This window comes from Ammospiza caudacuta, chromosome 3 (assembly GCF_027887145.1).
Source record: "Ammospiza caudacuta isolate bAmmCau1 chromosome 3, bAmmCau1.pri, whole genome shotgun sequence".
Taxonomy (NCBI): domain Eukaryota; kingdom Metazoa; phylum Chordata; class Aves; order Passeriformes; family Passerellidae; genus Ammospiza; species Ammospiza caudacuta.
In genome coordinates, this window is record NC_080595.1 from 50,721,539 (window position 1) to 50,738,712 (window position 17,174).

At 39.5% G+C, this 17,174-nt stretch overlaps 1 protein-coding gene across 1 annotated transcript in view; it reads right to left on the reverse strand.

Moving 5' to 3' along the window:
* UST (uronyl 2-sulfotransferase) overlaps positions 1-17,174 on the reverse strand; it is a 153,375-nt gene that overhangs the window by 72,023 nt on the left and 64,178 nt on the right. Inside the window, exons 3-4 of the mRNA XM_058801100.1 lie at positions 8,580-8,735; positions 1,364-1,443 (exon numbers count right to left, since the gene is read on the reverse strand). Coding sequence (XP_058657083.1) covers positions 1,364-1,443; positions 8,580-8,735 — 236 coding nt within the window. The remainder of the gene's footprint in view (positions 1-1,363; positions 1,444-8,579; positions 8,736-17,174) is intronic.

Consider the following 17,174-nt stretch of genomic DNA (forward strand, 5'->3'; position numbering starts at 1 on the left):
ATGTACCATAGGTACAGAAAATGGGATCCCCAGGGAGGAGCAAGAGGTTAAGACTGTTGATCTTTTTCTTTCATACCTGATGCTGAATACCATCTCTGTAAAATCAGTCTAATCAGGAATCATCCCTCTGACCCTCACATGTGGCTACTCTTTTGATCTTGCAGTTTGGAAGAGGAAAGAGATCATTTACTAAAAGTGTGAAGTCCTAATGGTTTTTATTTTTTAAAGGTAATACATTAGAAATGGAACTCTCAAGGAATCAGAAGAGAGAACACAGAAGATCAAAATTTTGTTTAACTCCTCTTTGTTTCCATATAAAAAAATCATGCCCGCTGTTACGTTCTACATCAAATGAATTTCCAATTGCTCAAAATATTTTATTTTCCAAGAAAACAAAAATAAACACACTCTGCCCCTAATTTTATAATTTCTTACTACACTGTCTACAGAAGCCTGAAGCCATGCACTCACATTAATTACCATGCAAACAAAATGCTGTGTAATTAGGCAGGCTTTGGCAAAGATCTGCAGTACAATCATAATTCTACAGAATTAAAAAAAAATCTAAATGCAAGGAATCCAATCTGGTGGCACAGAGAGCATGGTTCCTGAATATCATTTCCAGATTAAACTTACAGTCTGGGCAATAAGCATCTGCAGTCAGCTTTAACCTCTGCATCCTGGCTAAATGCTAACTGGCATCATTCATTCAAGTCCTTCCAAAAATTCCTTAGAAGTTTCATCCAAATTCAATCTTCTTCACATTCCGTGCTATAAAAGTCTCTAGAGTTTTGCTGCATACTTTTAAATATCTGCCAGAAGAAACAGCACTCCCATGATACAGAGTGTAATCTGTTTGCAGGGTTTAAAAATACTTCCATAGCCTGTGGAATGGGGACTATTTTGTCAGAACTAAATTAAATTGGTTATATTGGTGAAGAGTTATTCCAGGCACAAAATTAATGAACTCAGTGCAGATTTAGATCTCCTTTTAGTGTCTGGCTATACACAGATGAATGTTAACAGAAGTGTTCTTGCCACTTTTAAAACACAAGTGCACAGTTTAAAGTCCTAAGTCACCATCTCTTGCATGTTGACTGCAAACATTATAAATCACAATCATTTTAAGAGGCAAAAACATATAATAGCATTCTGGCTTTTCACAAACATACTGTACATAATTATGCTACAGAAAAGTAAGTGCGAGGGGAAAAACAACAACTTCAGAATGTGAATTCTAGTGCCAGAAGGAAGGGAAAAAGAAGTGCATTGTATTGTTTATGAGTAAAAGAGGGGAAAAGTTGTATGTATTACAATTAATAGAAATCAATGAAAAAGGTTTTTTACCAAAAAAATGCCTTACCTTGAGAAGTTGAGGAAATGAACATGTCTAGTGAATAAATAGGGCTGCTCAGCAGTGCTTATGTTTTTAATCAATTCCATCTAAAAAGAATTAACAAATCAAATTTTCCATGTTACATCAACGCACAATTTGAGACAAACATAAAACTTTCAAAAACAGATGATGATATAATTTTCAAGTCTGAATTACTCAGGACCTCCTTCCCCACTATCATCAAGAGAGCATGATGAATATTTTATGTCTAAGCAAGAAAGGTTGAGCTGCAGACACCATTCTGCTACCATGGAGCTTATGTACTTCCAAAATACTTCCAGAGACGGGAATCAGTCTAAACAAAGGCATAAACTAAAGGAAAAATCTAAACTGTCTAAATCTGCCAGAGCCTTCCAAATGGCAGCTACCCTCTGAAGACACTAGCTCTATTCACCCCAATGCCAAAAATGCAAAATGTCTGTAACAGAAAGCAGGAGCTGAACCAATGGTCATTTTTGTGTAACAATAAACACTGCCGACACAGTCAAGACACCAATTGATTTGCTTGTTTAAATATAGAAATCAGGACTTGCAATTTTCTTTTACTATTACAACAAATTAGGAGCACAAACTGAATGGGCACTTTGAGAAAGGTGATGCTGAATTCTCGTTCAGGCCCATTCACATAATGTTAATTTTTTCAAAAAAGTAATTAATTAATTGGAGTTTTCAGACGATTAAGACAGAATAATGTAAACAACACCACAGACATGGTAATCTATTTTGTGTGAGCTGAACTCTAGCTATGATTTAGGGGAAACTGGAAGTATATAGTGAAGCATCATGCTAGAAAGTCGATGTTTCAGTTAATTTTGCTTCCTTCTTATTAATTTCCTAAGATTTCATTTCCAATTTTCTGTTCTGTGTTCAAATGCATGCTATGTTATGGACACTGAACAGAAACACACTTGAAATGACAGGTTTATTGATTTTGCAGACTGGGTAGTAGAAAGCAATTCATACACTGGATAAAAAAAGAGGCAAGTCTGTGAACTACATGTTCTGATTTGAATCATATTAATCTATGTGAGGGGACAGTAATTAAAAAATGTATTTCTTAAAACTTGAATACTATAGTTGACATAAAATAAGCAAGAACATGTAGTCCAGCCTGTTGTGTGGTCAAAATAAAGTAACTGGCATATGTGGAATTACTAGCAGCAAAAAGAGCATGGTAAAAAATTCTGCCCATGTCATAGCAAATACCAAACCACATTTAAGAGACAGCAGTTGCCAATTTTTTTCCCCTTCTAATGTCCAGTTTCAATGGACTAGTATTTTGCCATGGTTTTTGTAATTTATATCACATCTTTTTGCTTCTTATCCATCCTCCACTTGCATCCTCTGCTTTTTCCCAGTGCACATACCCTGCTGCCTCTTCTTTCAGCCAACATAAGCTACAGCCATTTAACTGCCAGAAAAAAGTGCACACACTTATAGACTTTCTCTACTATCCCTCTGTCTTCAACAATTCTATACACACATATACACTATGACCACTAAAGCAAAGAGTTCAGCTTGTCCACCTTCTCAGGATGGACCTTTCCCTGTCCAACTGGTTTGAGCACATCAGGGTATTTGAGGCACAGACCTCATACATCACAACATATTAGGTTTGAGAAAGTACAGCAAGGTATGTTACACCTAAAAAAGGCTGAAAACCCAAAGACATGGAATGTAAGATGAGATCACCAAAAGAAGGACAATATAAAGGGAAAAGAGAAACAAGAGAATATGGAGAGAACATGTGCAATTAAAATAAAAATTAACACAAGGAATTTAAAGAAATATTCAGGAAGGGAACAGCATCCCTTCCTTAGCTAGTCATACATGAAGAGCAAAGCTTGTCCGGATCACAATTAGAAAGCCCAGGAAGCTTTGCAATACTTAGCACAAAGGAACTGAGTATTGTTTCTTCGTGCTCTGAAGAGACAAAGGCTTTCCTAGCAAACCAGTATGTTGACATTTCTTTAGAACTGGTAACTCACTCTGACAAAAAATTATATTCTGCATTCACATTCATTCACCTTGTAGAATCAAACAATAGAAGACCCTGTAGCCTGTGTATCAATTGGATTCTGTGATAGTCAACCCGCTACAGATTCTTTTTCTGTTTTTGGTTTTATTTTTATTGAGACAAGTTACAGGAGAAGAAGTTCTCAGAACTGTATAAAGCCTGATGTTATATTTTGCATTTTACTTGTGTTGCTCTATCTGCACGAATTAAGGACTGAAGACAGCAGAAGAAAGTTACTAATCTGGTATAAAAACTCTGTTCATGCCCCTATGGTCATCGTTGTAATTCCTTCTTGGCATAAATTAAAAAAAACCTTACTAGAGTATAAATATGGAGATATAAAGACACTATACCCATGCAAAGTGATCTCACCAAATCTGAAAACAGAGGCAGCTCTAGTAGAATACTGCTAGATAAACATAGCTGGGGGTATATGTGAGTGTTGCAAAGCGCCACATGAGCTTCCCCTGGCTCCCAGCTGTCCCCAGGGCTGGCACCCATTTGCTGTCAGGAAGCAGATTCACATCACAGCACTGCCAGGTTTCTCACTCCATTCCACCTGATGTCAGTGTCACAGAATCTGCTGCTGGACAAGCACAGACACTTCAGCCTCAGGAGCAAAGGGAGGCTGGAAAGATGTGCACAGTGCAGGACAGCATCTGGCTCCTGGCTTTTTTTTTGATCTCTTGCTACCAAACTCAGTCTCTTGAGCAAAGACAACAGCTTGATCTAAAGCAGAAACAGAATTTTGTTTTGACTTAGAGTACCTTCATATTTAGACACTTAATGATCAACTGGACTTGTAACCAGATGTGGATAAAGCTACAATGTGCATAAGAACAAACAAGCAAAATCCATTCTTCTAACAACCCTACCAAAAGGGTAACTAAGGCTCAACTGAAATGACACACAGATGTCAGGAGGGAAAAATAAATAACTGTAATGGCTCATGGCCACATGCAAATTGTGGCCATATTTCCCATGGGCCTCTCCCTCTCTCATCATGCTGTCCTGAAATGCTTTCAGGCCAACAACCCAAATGTATTGCTCAGAAGGATATAGTGAGCCCTTCCTCTTTCTAAGATTATGTTAAAGAAAAAAAAAAAACACAACAAAAAGAAAAATCTCCAGTGTCTCTCAGAAGAGTAAGTTTGGTTGGTTTTGGTTGTTATACTTTTTTTCGTTTGTATGTTTGTTTCTCTAAGATGAAACAAGAACGAAAGAAAATAAGATGTAGAGGATCCAGCCCACAGAGAGCAAGAGTGAGCAGAGGATGAGGGCTGAAGAAAGAAATGCTTTTGGATGAAATGAGTGACGAAGGAGAATGCCATACAAGTACAGATGATCATATAATCCCAAGTTTGAAAATAAATAAAAGCAGCAGAAGATAAACAATCCTGGCAAACACTGCTAGGGAAGAGATGAGTCAGAACACATCCATGGTTGGAGGGAGAAGCTGTAGAAATTGGAGAAGTACGAAAGGAGCTTGCACCTGCTGGGATTAAGAGCTGTTTCTCTCTCTCACTGCTGCCCAGAGCTCTCCTGAAGGAACTAGGCAGCTTCAGTGAAACCTAGCTGAAAAATACACTAATTTGCTCTTGAAATTAACTTGCAATGGGCAAGCAGTATTGCGATGGGTTGGTGCTGTATTGCAAATAAAGCTCCAGCAGATGGCACCGTGAAGTGACTCCAGGAGGGCTGGATGGGATGGATTTTCTCTAGCCTCAGCATTGTTCCTGCACAAAACCTCAACTCTGGCCTTCGAGACAGGTCGCCTTTCTCTCTTCTGGAGATGGCTAGTCCAGTCCCTGTGCTAACCACTCAGGGAAGTCCCACTTTAACTGTTTGAGGTTTGCAGTAAGTAAATTCTACTGGGAACAAAAGGAAATAACCAGGTAACAATCCCACCCTAACAGACAAAATGTTACTGTATTTTTTTAAGATGCTGTATTTCAGTCTGAGAATTTGAGGTCAAAATATATAAAAATGGTGAGGCAACTGGGATTTTGCAATGTGGTCTGCTGTATCACACTACGGTCTCCACTAATATTGACACAAAAAGGACCAAAAAACCCCCTCTGTATCTATCTTCCCTGTGAGCTCTTTACTTTCTTCCACTGCTTTCAGTCTCTACTGAAGGCATGTAGGGCTCAGGAGGCACAAGTACCTACAAGAATTTTGGTATATCACTTTCATCTCAGTACTCATTTCCATAAACAACTCACAACTCCCAGGAATGAGACTAGATCTTCATTTTCAGCTCTCAAAAGCTTGGAATGGTTTCAAGAATTTCTTCACCTCCCCAGGCTGGTATGACCAATTTTCTGTCTTTAAAAGCATTTTAGAAAAATTAGTGATGGATTTTTAGTGCGTTGAACTGGAATTACACAGTAAGTTGGCTGCACAGCCATAATGATGGGTGGTAGAAGGAAACAATTTAAGGATAAACTACCAATTACTCTTGTATGTGACTGGCATTTCTATACCTATAAGCATACTCATTCTTACTTCTCTGAATGCAATAAAATGGTAGTGGAGGACAAAGTCAGGGCAGGGGAAGACTTCATTTTGCAGCAGTTTGAGTGACATTTTAAAGCCACATGAATTAGGTTAATATTATGTGTTATTTCCTGTATTTAATTTACTTGAAAATATTACAGCAAATGGCAAGCCATATATTAATACATCTGTTTCCAGAACTCACTCCCTTATGCCCACAGATGTTCAAAGGCTGCACTTCTAATTGCTGGCAGACACACATAATTTGGGAAAATTTCTTAGTAGGAAGCAGACTGGAAAAGGCAATGAGAATATGGATTCCAATTATGTGCAATCCCCACAGCCATTAAAAACACCTACATGCTTAACTTTATTTAACAACGGCAGACTGCATAAGCTAAATATTTACAGAAAAGTCTTGGCAGGATCAGGGCTTTAACCAAACACAGGACCCAGAAATGACAGAAGGAAGAGAGACATATCATCTCAAGTGAGAAGCCCATGCTCATGCTGAAGCCTACAGCCCAGCCCAGCTTTCTTTCTTCTTGTTCTAATGCCTGGAGCCTGAGATCATTCATTGCCTTAACTTCCTCCTGTTACACCACATTAAAGGTGGAAACCATCATTTATTTTTTCATATTCTGCTCTTAAAAATTGAGTAGACAACTAAAAATGCCCTCAACAACAGAATAGTTACTGTCTCCAAGCATGTTCTCTGGTGATCAAAGGCACTTTTCAGCTAAAATACTCAATAAATTATGAGCCTATTGTAACTATGGAAATAAACCATAAATAAAAATAAAGAGACTCAAATTATGGCAGGGAAATCTATAGAGTAAATCATCAGCTCTGTAGCAATACTTCCAGCAGATTTGCCATTTAGTAAATTAACCATTTGGGGAGTGCAAAAAGTAAGGCAGATAATTATTTGTCAGTGTGTTGGTTGCATCAAAAGTATGTCTGGGTCTCTCTGGAATCTCCACATGCTGGACAAAAACATGGAAAACTGTGAAGAAGTGATCTTGTATCATGTTTTAACAAAGGAAAATCCACCTACCAGAGAAAGACAGAAAAGAACTGAAAGGAAGAAGCTGATCACAGTGAAAGCTGGCAATTACTATCACCTGAAAGATTTTTGGGATTTATGGTATGTCCCTCAATCAGCAATGAAAACTGGTGAAAGATACAAACAAAACCCGAGCAGTCCTACCCACAGAAATCCCATATCACAGCAGAAAAACTAAGCAGACAGGCTCTGTAGCACAGGATAGTTTGACTCCTTTCTGATGGGACCATATCGCCACCTTCCCAGGCTGCACAGGGCTGCCATAGGATACACATGGGAATGCTGCAGCAGATGCAGAGCAGGCATTTCCTTGGCCACAAGCAGGGGCAGTGAGGGGACACTGTCCCCCTCCACAGCCTGTTTGTGGTGTGCCACATCCAACCATGCATAGCAGCTGTTTTTGGGCTGGCATGGCAGCCCTGCCCGTGGACCCCATCTCTGGCTGAACTTAACTTATGGAGTGTTAGGTCAGTCAGCTGCAGTGGGACTCCGTGGACATCTTGAAGGGGAGGAAGATGGTACCTGAAGGAGCAATATCAGCTCCTAAATTTTCTTTTGGAGTGAACTGCTGCATCTAAAATAACAAACTTGTGCTCATGAACAGGCTGCAAGTAAATGACCCCCAATCACAGCACAATGTCACTGGCAGGCCCACAACCATATTTTGATCATTGCACACATCCTTTTGTGGTTTGCAGGCTGCTATTTCTAGAAGTGACACAGGCAGCAATTGCAGCCTTTACCTGATCAGCAGCTCAAAATAGCAGCAGTGGGCAAGGTGTGCAGCATCCGACTACAGACATGCACTTTGAGTCTGAGGTTTTCCTGCACCACTTGTATCAATCTACTCACAGAAGTGATACATACAGTGGGTACCCTGAAGAGAGGAAAATTTAAATAAGCAGATCTGTCACAGAAACAAAGCTGCAGAAGTAATCCTTCTACAACTTTAAGGGAACATGAAAAAGGGTGTTTGCGTTATGACGTTTCATGCGGTATTTCCACTTCCCTCAGTGAGGGTTGTGCAAAAACATGAAAAAGACAGATAAGCAAAAAGCTGAGATAGGATCAAGGACATGTCATATTATAGAAACATGGGTTAGCATGGCCCTGGGAAACAACTTTTTGAAGCAACTGATTACTAGAAGTGAATTAAGAAAGTCATCAAAAAGGACCTTTTTGGCTATTATTTACTCCTGCTCTGTTTAAGACCCAAGCTAGGTCTGAATAAGGTGTCCTGGTTATAGGATAAATGGCTGCAGATACATTAATACATGTCCCAGATCTGTTTGCACTTAACTTCACTGTACTGATCTTTCTTGCCTTGCTGGTAGTCCAACTGCTATGCTGATTAAATTCAATAGCTGTCTCACTGGAAGTTAGTTTTTCTGGTTAGCTGCCACATCATGTTGTTCTTGGCTCTGCCAACCATTTCTCTTATTAAGTGAAGTCACTTAGAGAACGATGAATTCCGCATGATTACTCAGGACAAAGTAGCAATGCATCTTTTTAACAGGATTATCTGCTAACATGTGCCTTTGTTTCTCAGTTTCATACACATAATAAGAAAACAGAGTCTAAGACAAGCAAGAATAACTTACCTGCTCATTTTTGGTCAGTCTTGTTTTGTTATGTATGTCAGATGTAACCAGATTGAATCCATGTTTCTCTGATAAAATTCTTAAAAGCAAAACCACAGTTCGACTTCCACACTTTCCAACTCTGTTGTAGACCACCTGACTGGGGAAAGGAAGTACCTAAACAAAGATTGAGAAAAAAATTGAATCAATACATTGACATTTTGTTTCTGTGTACTTCTCAATAACATGCTTTTACCTTAAACCAACAGTCACATAGAGAAGAATTTCTAGGCCCTAGGTCAGAAGCATTCACTTCCCCTAGGAAGGTAGAAGCTCTTCAGAAAAGAAACAGCATGGCTCAGGGAAGTGGCAAGGTGAGATTTCCCCCTTGAGATGCAGTTAAATGCAACAGATTGACAACTACTCCAGAAACACTATTATTATTATTATGTTGGTAATGATCTAGATCTTACTGCTTGTAATCTCAATGCAAATACTCATCTTTAGTTGACTATCTCCCGTAAAAAGAATTTAAAGGAGTGAATTTGCACTACAGTTTGGGAACTTGAAGTCAAGCTGACATAATGCAGGAGGAATGAATGCTTGGATTGCAAAACTTCAGCTTAAAAAGAAACAAAAGCAACCAAATAACAACCAGTTGCACAGAGCTGAAATTAATCAACCCTTTTAATTTAAAATATAAACATGAATCTTTCAAACAGACTCAGAACAAATCATGCCACTGGTCAAGGATCTACGTGCAGAATAATAAACAGGGCCACAGGGGGCCTGAGGCCAACTGGCACAGTCTAATCACCTCTGTACAGGTAATGTTCATTAAAAATCTAAATAGAACAGCAACATCCAGCCTGGCCACTGGGAATGGTGTCCAGCCCACACTAACTCTTGCACCCTGCTCTCCTTCCCAGGAAACCAGAACAAGCAAAAAGTAACTCAGCGTCTCACAGTCTGTCAGATGCAGCCTTATTTCGTTCCTGGATGATGTCTATACACTATTTCAGCAAAGAGCATTCTGGAGTCACACTATTGCACTAGACAAGTATTTGCTGTAAAGCACATACAGCAGCATGTGATAATACAGGCCCAAAGGAAACTGTTTCCAAGCCTTTAAGTTGGCTAACAGAGTCAGGAGCTCTCAGTTTCACCCACAGTGGGGCATAAACAGCACTTAAGGAAAGATAATTTTTCTATTAAGACAATGGCACAAAACGTATCCTGACACAGGGCCTGCACCTGGGTTCCCGGCAACCTGTGTTCAGCACAAGGAATGGCCACAGTGATGTCTCAGTGGTCTCTCTGCATATAGCTACTCCTGCTGCTGATGCAATCATGTTCCTCCAGCAGAAGGAATTCTAACATAAAAGCAGTCAGATGAGGCATATGGCACTTCTCAGTGCAGAGTACTTCTTCACTGCATTTGAACTGCTAATAGATCTTGATCAAGGAAGCAAAATTATTTGTCAGGCAACCCTTCAGACTACTTTCAAAGAGAACTGCCAAATAGAAAGAAAAAAAAAAGGAAAAAATCTGTATTCCCTTATAATGGGAATCTACTGGCACTTTGCTCTCAGTGTAACATTTCATGAACAAATGAACATTGCTGGTGTTACTGGTTGCAATGTTTAGGATATCCTGCACTGCAACCTAAATATGGAGGCCATTTTCCCCCAAATCACCCTGGGAAGGACTAAGTATTGGGTGTTCATGGCCTCAGTTAAGTTGGAGGATGTTGCATCTGCTGATTCAGCAAGTAAAGAAGGGCCTCTCAAGGCCCATACAAGCCCCACACAGTGCAGTATGTCTTACTATTTTGTAACATTTTTAGGGTTTTCTATGAGAAACATAGTCCCCATATTTCTTTATCAATCTTTCCTTCAGAAGCCTTGCTTCCTACGAAATGCAAAATCTCAGCTTCAATTATTAGAGAACTCCTAAGGTGATGAATTTAACATCCCTGTGCTACAGATGTAGCTAACCTTTCCCAAAACTACTCTTAATGGTGTCTGAAAGGTTAACAATTGAACACATTTTATTATGCTGATTATCACACCCTAATCAAAGAGAACATGAGCCCTATTTTGGATTGTCCCCTTTTTGGTTCATTTCTTTGCATAACAAAGACTAGCATCACTACTTGTCCCAGTCCTGCAGCACCATCCACACATCACTGCAACTTGTGGGTTGGGAATTACTCCTCTGCTTAGACACATGCTTTTGGAATACTTTGCTGTGTGAGTGAAAGCCTTCAAGATACATGATAAGTAGATGCTGACAAGTGTCAGTGAACAGGAAAGAGCACATACACTATATGTTTGTCTAGCATTCCAGAACTTAGATGAATGATGAGAGTTTGTAGAGTCATGGAAATATTTTTAAGTGCTTCATAATTATTAACTGCTTTGATTTTGCTAGCAGTTTGGACTAGGCAAGATAGTGAGCAAATTTTTTTCTTTATTTGTACTTCAGTCAAGTACAATTTTACTGCTCACAGATTACACTCAAATTCTAAATCCTTGACTGGATTATCCAGTAACTTTGGGTGAATCTTATAAAAGTAATTCTTTAAAAGCTAGATAAAATTAAAGGAGGCCTTTGTAAATTCTCTATTCTAAGTGCAAACAACAGCTTGGAAAAATGACAGTAGTTACCAAATTTGGCCAGTTCTCACATTCGTTTCTGAAACTCACCTTCCTGCACACAAACCATGGTAACCCCCAAAAAGACACGACAGCAAATACTCACTGCAGAAAAAGGAACCTGAAATAAAGGGCTATTATTTTCAGACACTTATTTAGCTTAAAGGAGACCAATGTATCAATGCCTTGTTTCAGTACACAGTGAATGCACTTAGGTGTAATCAGACAAGATTCAAGAGAAGCGCTGCAGCTCAAAGGTCACTTGAAAAGAAGAATCACGAGTGGTAACCAGAACTTCCCTTGCAGCACTGCTGAGTGTGGTTGGCTTTTGGGATGCTCTCCTGAAACTCTGCTCACGTTTCCTCCGTTTACGTCACCATTGCACTTATCACACCCAGACGCCCCACAGGGTGTGTCCAGTGCACAAAGCCATGCAGTACACAGGCTTCTGGTGCACAAGCAAGGTTTGTTTAATGTGACCAGTTCCCTCAGGATGCTGCAAATCTGCTTTCTGTATTTAGAAAATGTTGAAGTTATTTGAGGAGAAGAAATATAACTTCCAAAAGCATGAGTTTGTATCAGACAAAACTAAAAATGCAAGAAATGGAAAACTTCTCCAGGGAGGAACTTTCTTTTCCCCCTCATGATACTCACAAGACAGACAATACAAGAGATGGTGGCAGAGAAGGCACTTAGAAAGAAGGCTCCTATTGTGAGAAACAGCAGTTGGACATTTATAAAATGCTAATTGGATTACATTTTATTATTACTTATTACCTAAGAGTAGGTATCAGGTAGACTGACTAACTGCTGAGATGATGCTCTATCAACTTGATATTAATGTAACAATACACACAACTGCAAAATAATTGCAGAGTGACTTTATTGAGCACTCTATCAAAGCCCAGAGGTGATATAAACAATTCAAACATATAATTCACTTTAGAGTTACACAAATTAGCACTTACAGCCATAAAAAAGTAAAACCCACAGTATAATTACAACAGCTCTCTCCAAGAGTTTGGAAAGTTATGACAATTTACTTGTCAGTTCAAACAGGGTTTTTTTTTTTGTTTGTTTCATAATTAAAGAATAACCACTATGAAATGAAATCAGGAAGAAAAAGCAAGTTTAGACCCAAATGAACTTGGATTACAGAAAATGACTGTCAAGTACCTCTGCAGAGAGGTCTGCCAGTCTCAGAAAAGGAGTCATTCAACAGATAACCTGACAAAAACCCAGTCTTTCATCTTCAGTGGGGGCTTTGTCTGCAGATAAATCTTTGCACCATTAAAAAAAAATTTAGGCTGGATAATTACTTGTAGCATCAGCGATGTAGGGATTCAATCATAGGCCTAAATTATTCCACTTTTACTGAGACAAATCCATTACAATTTTGCCCATTTGCCAAAAATTTCCCAGTCCAGGTACAAGTTGCCCAGTCTCTGACTCGTTTCAGGAGTACAGTGGATACTTTATTCACACCTCCTGCAAGTAAGTGACCCCTGTCCTTACACACAAGTGGGGCCAGAAGCAGATGCCAGAACTGGCTTCTCCTTTCTGAGCAGACACTAACCTGTGGTCAGGCAGTGCTCCATGTTTATCAGGTGAGTAAGGCCAATAACACACAAAGTACTGATAAGATTGTGGAAACAATGCAACATTTGCTGGCATATCTTTATACAGCATTACACCCTCCCAGTCCAACCTCTTAATTTTCTTTTCCTGTCCAACTGAGACAGAATTATAAGAATTAAAAAAATGGCTTAATTGGTCAAAGGAATGGCCCATTTGACTCATGAGAGGAGGATGATACTCATAAGGTAACTACAAACCTGACAGCTGTCAGAAGCCCATTTCTCTCCAGTACCTCTCTTCTTTCTCCAGTGTTCTCAAAAATTATACATGGCATGTTACAAGGCACATCCTTCCATGCTGCCTGAAACTTTTCTTACACAACTTGTTCCAGTTTTTTTTTCTCACCATGCATTTAGTTTTTAATTAATCTTCTATGATTTCCAGAGAATATCTGTTCTCACATTGTGGATTTCATGAAGACAGATCAGATAATTCAGTCATCAGCTTTGAGATCTTCTCAGATACATTGGATGCTCTTTTCAACTGAAGTTTTTCACAAGCCTGCCATGGTCTTTAATGACAAACTCAAAGGCCACTAAGAGAAAGCCTTCCAAAATTAAGTTCAGGAACTGCTGCTCAAAACTCTCATTTCAAACAAGTAACAACTTGCTCAGTTTTAAAGCAATCACAATGAAAAGTTGCTAACACAAAGTTATGTCAGCAGAAAACACGACTGAAGGGTGAACAAGGGAGTAAACAAAATATAGCTGGAATCCTTCTTCCCCATCTAAACCACACAGTTCCAGTTATATAAACAGTCACCTGTAGAGTGTAGTGATGCTAGACAGAGACAAGCTTTTTGAATTAATCAACTCTAAAGCAGACCAGACAGCATGGTCATCTCTACGGGTCACTGAAATACACTCGAAGAGAAAAGAAGAAAACCACATGAAAAGGTAAAAATTAAATTTGTTTGTTTTCAAAGTTTAGATGTCATATAGCTGTAGCAGAGCATGGAAAGTAAGGCAGAAGAAGAAACAGAATATTCTTCTGTTGCATTCTCATTAAGAAACTAATTTAATTGAAAAAGGGTGACTTCCTCCCTCATCACCACAAACAATGCATTTCATCTGTTAGACAGATGACATATTTGGAAGACTAAGTCAAAATGTGTTCTCTAATGGTTCAACATCCCTAAGTACCAAGCTAAATTGAAAACATAAGCACAGAGCACCAGCAGCAAAAGGAAACTTGGTTGTAGACAGTCCTCGAATTTATTAAGACTAAAGAAAAGCATTACTATGAAGTGTTTGCCAAAGCCTATGGTCCCTGATGTGTCCCACAAGACAGATCTGTGTAGCCAAAATCAAAACTTGCAGTAATTTTCCTGTGAAGAAGCACTGCACACTTACAAATCTAAAAAGAACTGAGTTCAAAGCATAGACAAGTATTCCCATTAAGTCTCCCATCAGGTCCTATTACAATATACTGCAGCTATAGAAACAACATCAATAACAGTCTGGGAAAGTTACAAAGAAAAGGACAAAGATCCAGTTTCTAATGTTCAAAGTTTTGGATGCATCTTGTCAACATGTTTGGGTTCGCTCATCTTATACCTTACACCTCATTTACTCGTCTACAACAACAGGTTGCAGCAGAGCAAAACCCCTGCACTTCCAATCTGCTGCACAAGACTACCCACACCACAGGGAGTGCAGAACCAGGTTTATTTCAGGCATGTGAAGTTGCAGCAATGCAGCAACATTCAAACTGGGCACATGTATACGAAGTCAAACAGGTTGGCAGAGAGCACATGCTCTGTTCACTGAGCACTTTCAGGTACTCACTGATATTAGGCAGCCTCTGGAGGTGAGTGGCACTCCTGGCTTTCATCACCCAGCAACACTCACTTGCACTTAAGCGATGGCAGCTCAGTTCCAGCTCCTTCCAGGGATGAAGCAGGGGACAGAGAATCACCCTACTAAATGGATAATTGCTTTGGGATGGGGTACAACTACCATCTCTAGACTAATTAAATCTTTTCCTTTTGGCCCTTATTAACATAGCACGCTTTTCAACCTCTTCTGAATTCTTCTTGGTTTCCTCTGCAGTTCACAACTTGTTCACCTCTTTTGGGGCCAAAATCATATACAGTGCTGTATCTTGTATCCCTGGTGCCAAGGAGAACTGAACAGTTTCTGTTCACATCTTGGAGATATCTCTTTTTAATACATCGCAGGCCAGAGTTTAGAAGCATCAAAGAATATGGTACTGTCCCTACTATAGATGCAGAGGGATGCAGAACAAAGCTATTGCTCTTTTTCTTCTTTACCCTACACGAGTGAATCCTACATGAGAAAAAGAACTGGAAGACCCTCATTAGCTTTCTTATGAAAAGCAGTATATTTTTCTCTTTTTAAGTTAATCACATTGTGGAAGTTATCTTTCTGGTAGGCACCCACCTTGTAAGAAGATAAAGCAGACGAATTATCTAAGAACATGATACTGGTATTTGTTGAGAGAATTAGCATGAGGTCAGGTAGGTTAAGAATTTTAGTGTCACTTTAATTACCCCATTTTCCACTAGAAGGTTTAACCTACAATATCAAAAACCCCTTAAGCTGCAGAATTTGTGCAAGACTGATTTTACCTCCAGAGCAGCATCACGTTATATGTATCTTGGAACTGTAAAGTTTAAAATTGCCATTTTTCCTTCGGAGCCCAGGGTTTTGTACATTCTGTGATGTGCTCAGAACACACTGGCACAGTTATTCTCTGTTTAAGTAGTAAATCCTATCACATCCAACGCACATGTTTATATTGGATACTTGCAAAATGAGAGATATTAAGTAACTAAGCCTGGTTTTAAAACTTTTTATAATACTTCACAGCACTGGCATTCCCTTAAGTAACCTCACCACCTTATGGTTGCTTCTGTCCTTCCAGTGCAATATTCACAAATTCACCCTGGGAGCCAATAATACTGGATTTGAATGTGGTGAGTGGCAGACTGAGTAATTTATTCCTCTGCATGCACTTGTCTTTCTTCACATTCAGGTTTAACTCTTCGGTAGCTATTGTGGTTGACTATTGATTGGGCTGCAGCTAGTGCAATCACCATTGCCAAGGACTGTCATGCTGAGTTTCAGTTTGTCCTTTACTTCAGGCTCCCTTTCAGTAACTCCACACTCTATTTTATAGTCTCTAGTGTGCTTGTCTTTTCCACTGTACTTTGAACAGACACTTCATAAGCCAATCACAGTATGAAAGAAAGGTTGTTTATAGCCATAATTAGATTTAAATTTTGTAAAACAGGCCAGTTCTGCTGGACATGCTCATCACCAATGAGCTGTCTCTGAGGTGCTCTTGCTCTGCATGCTTGCAGGAACTCAAAGGGAGTTCCTTCCATAGCTCCTGCAGGGAACAGATTAAAATCTAGTTCATGGCATGGTCTCTTTACTTGGAAGTAACAACGCCAAGAAGCACCTACAGGAAGGACAACATGCTGCTATCCAACTCTTCCAGCAGAACCAGAGCTCAGCAGAAATCAATAAAATTACTTAAATGCCCAAAATACTTTCCCTTACAAACCATGTCCTGAATCACAAATGGATCTTGTGGTACTGAAGATGGCACAACAGAGTCAGTAATAGAGGAGGCCCAACATCAAGTGCTCCCATTTCACTCTTCTGCACTTTGAAATTATTAATTTGACTTGATCAGAGGAAAACCAAACCTCATTCCGCTGACCAGGGCATGACTCCTTCCCATTTTAACAAATGGAGGCTCTCCTTGCATCTACTGAAAATCCCCAGTAGTGCCAGCCACAAAGGCCTCCACACTCCCCAGGACGTCAGGATGCTGTAGGTGCTGTGGCAAGAACTACCTTGCCCAAACTCCTTCACCTTAATCACCGTAATACTGCCACTCCCACACTGACTTCTTCAGCCCAGCCACAAAGCCCTGTCCTCTTTGCCTGATGCTTTGGCTCTGCTTCTGACCACACGTAGGCACGTTCACAATCTCCTATCAGATTAAAGCTTATGACCCTTTCCAGAGTACTTCACTCCTATTTACAGTTTCCTGAATTAAACTTTATCCTTTCTTAAAGCCCGAGTAGAAGACTGGCAGGACCTATCAGCTCATCTTCAAAATCATGAGGCTTTCAAAATTATACTAGAATTCTTACTTGGTGGTTGTTTTTTCAGTTTTGTAACACTCCCCAGCATCCCAAGTTTCAGATTTTTTTTTCCTTCAAACATCAGAGCTACGAAAATTCCTTCAGTTCAGGATTTAAGAATACCATTAACAAATATAAGACATGTGGTAGAAACCTGAGTGATACTCATCAGCCTCAAGGCTCAGCAAGATTAACCAAATC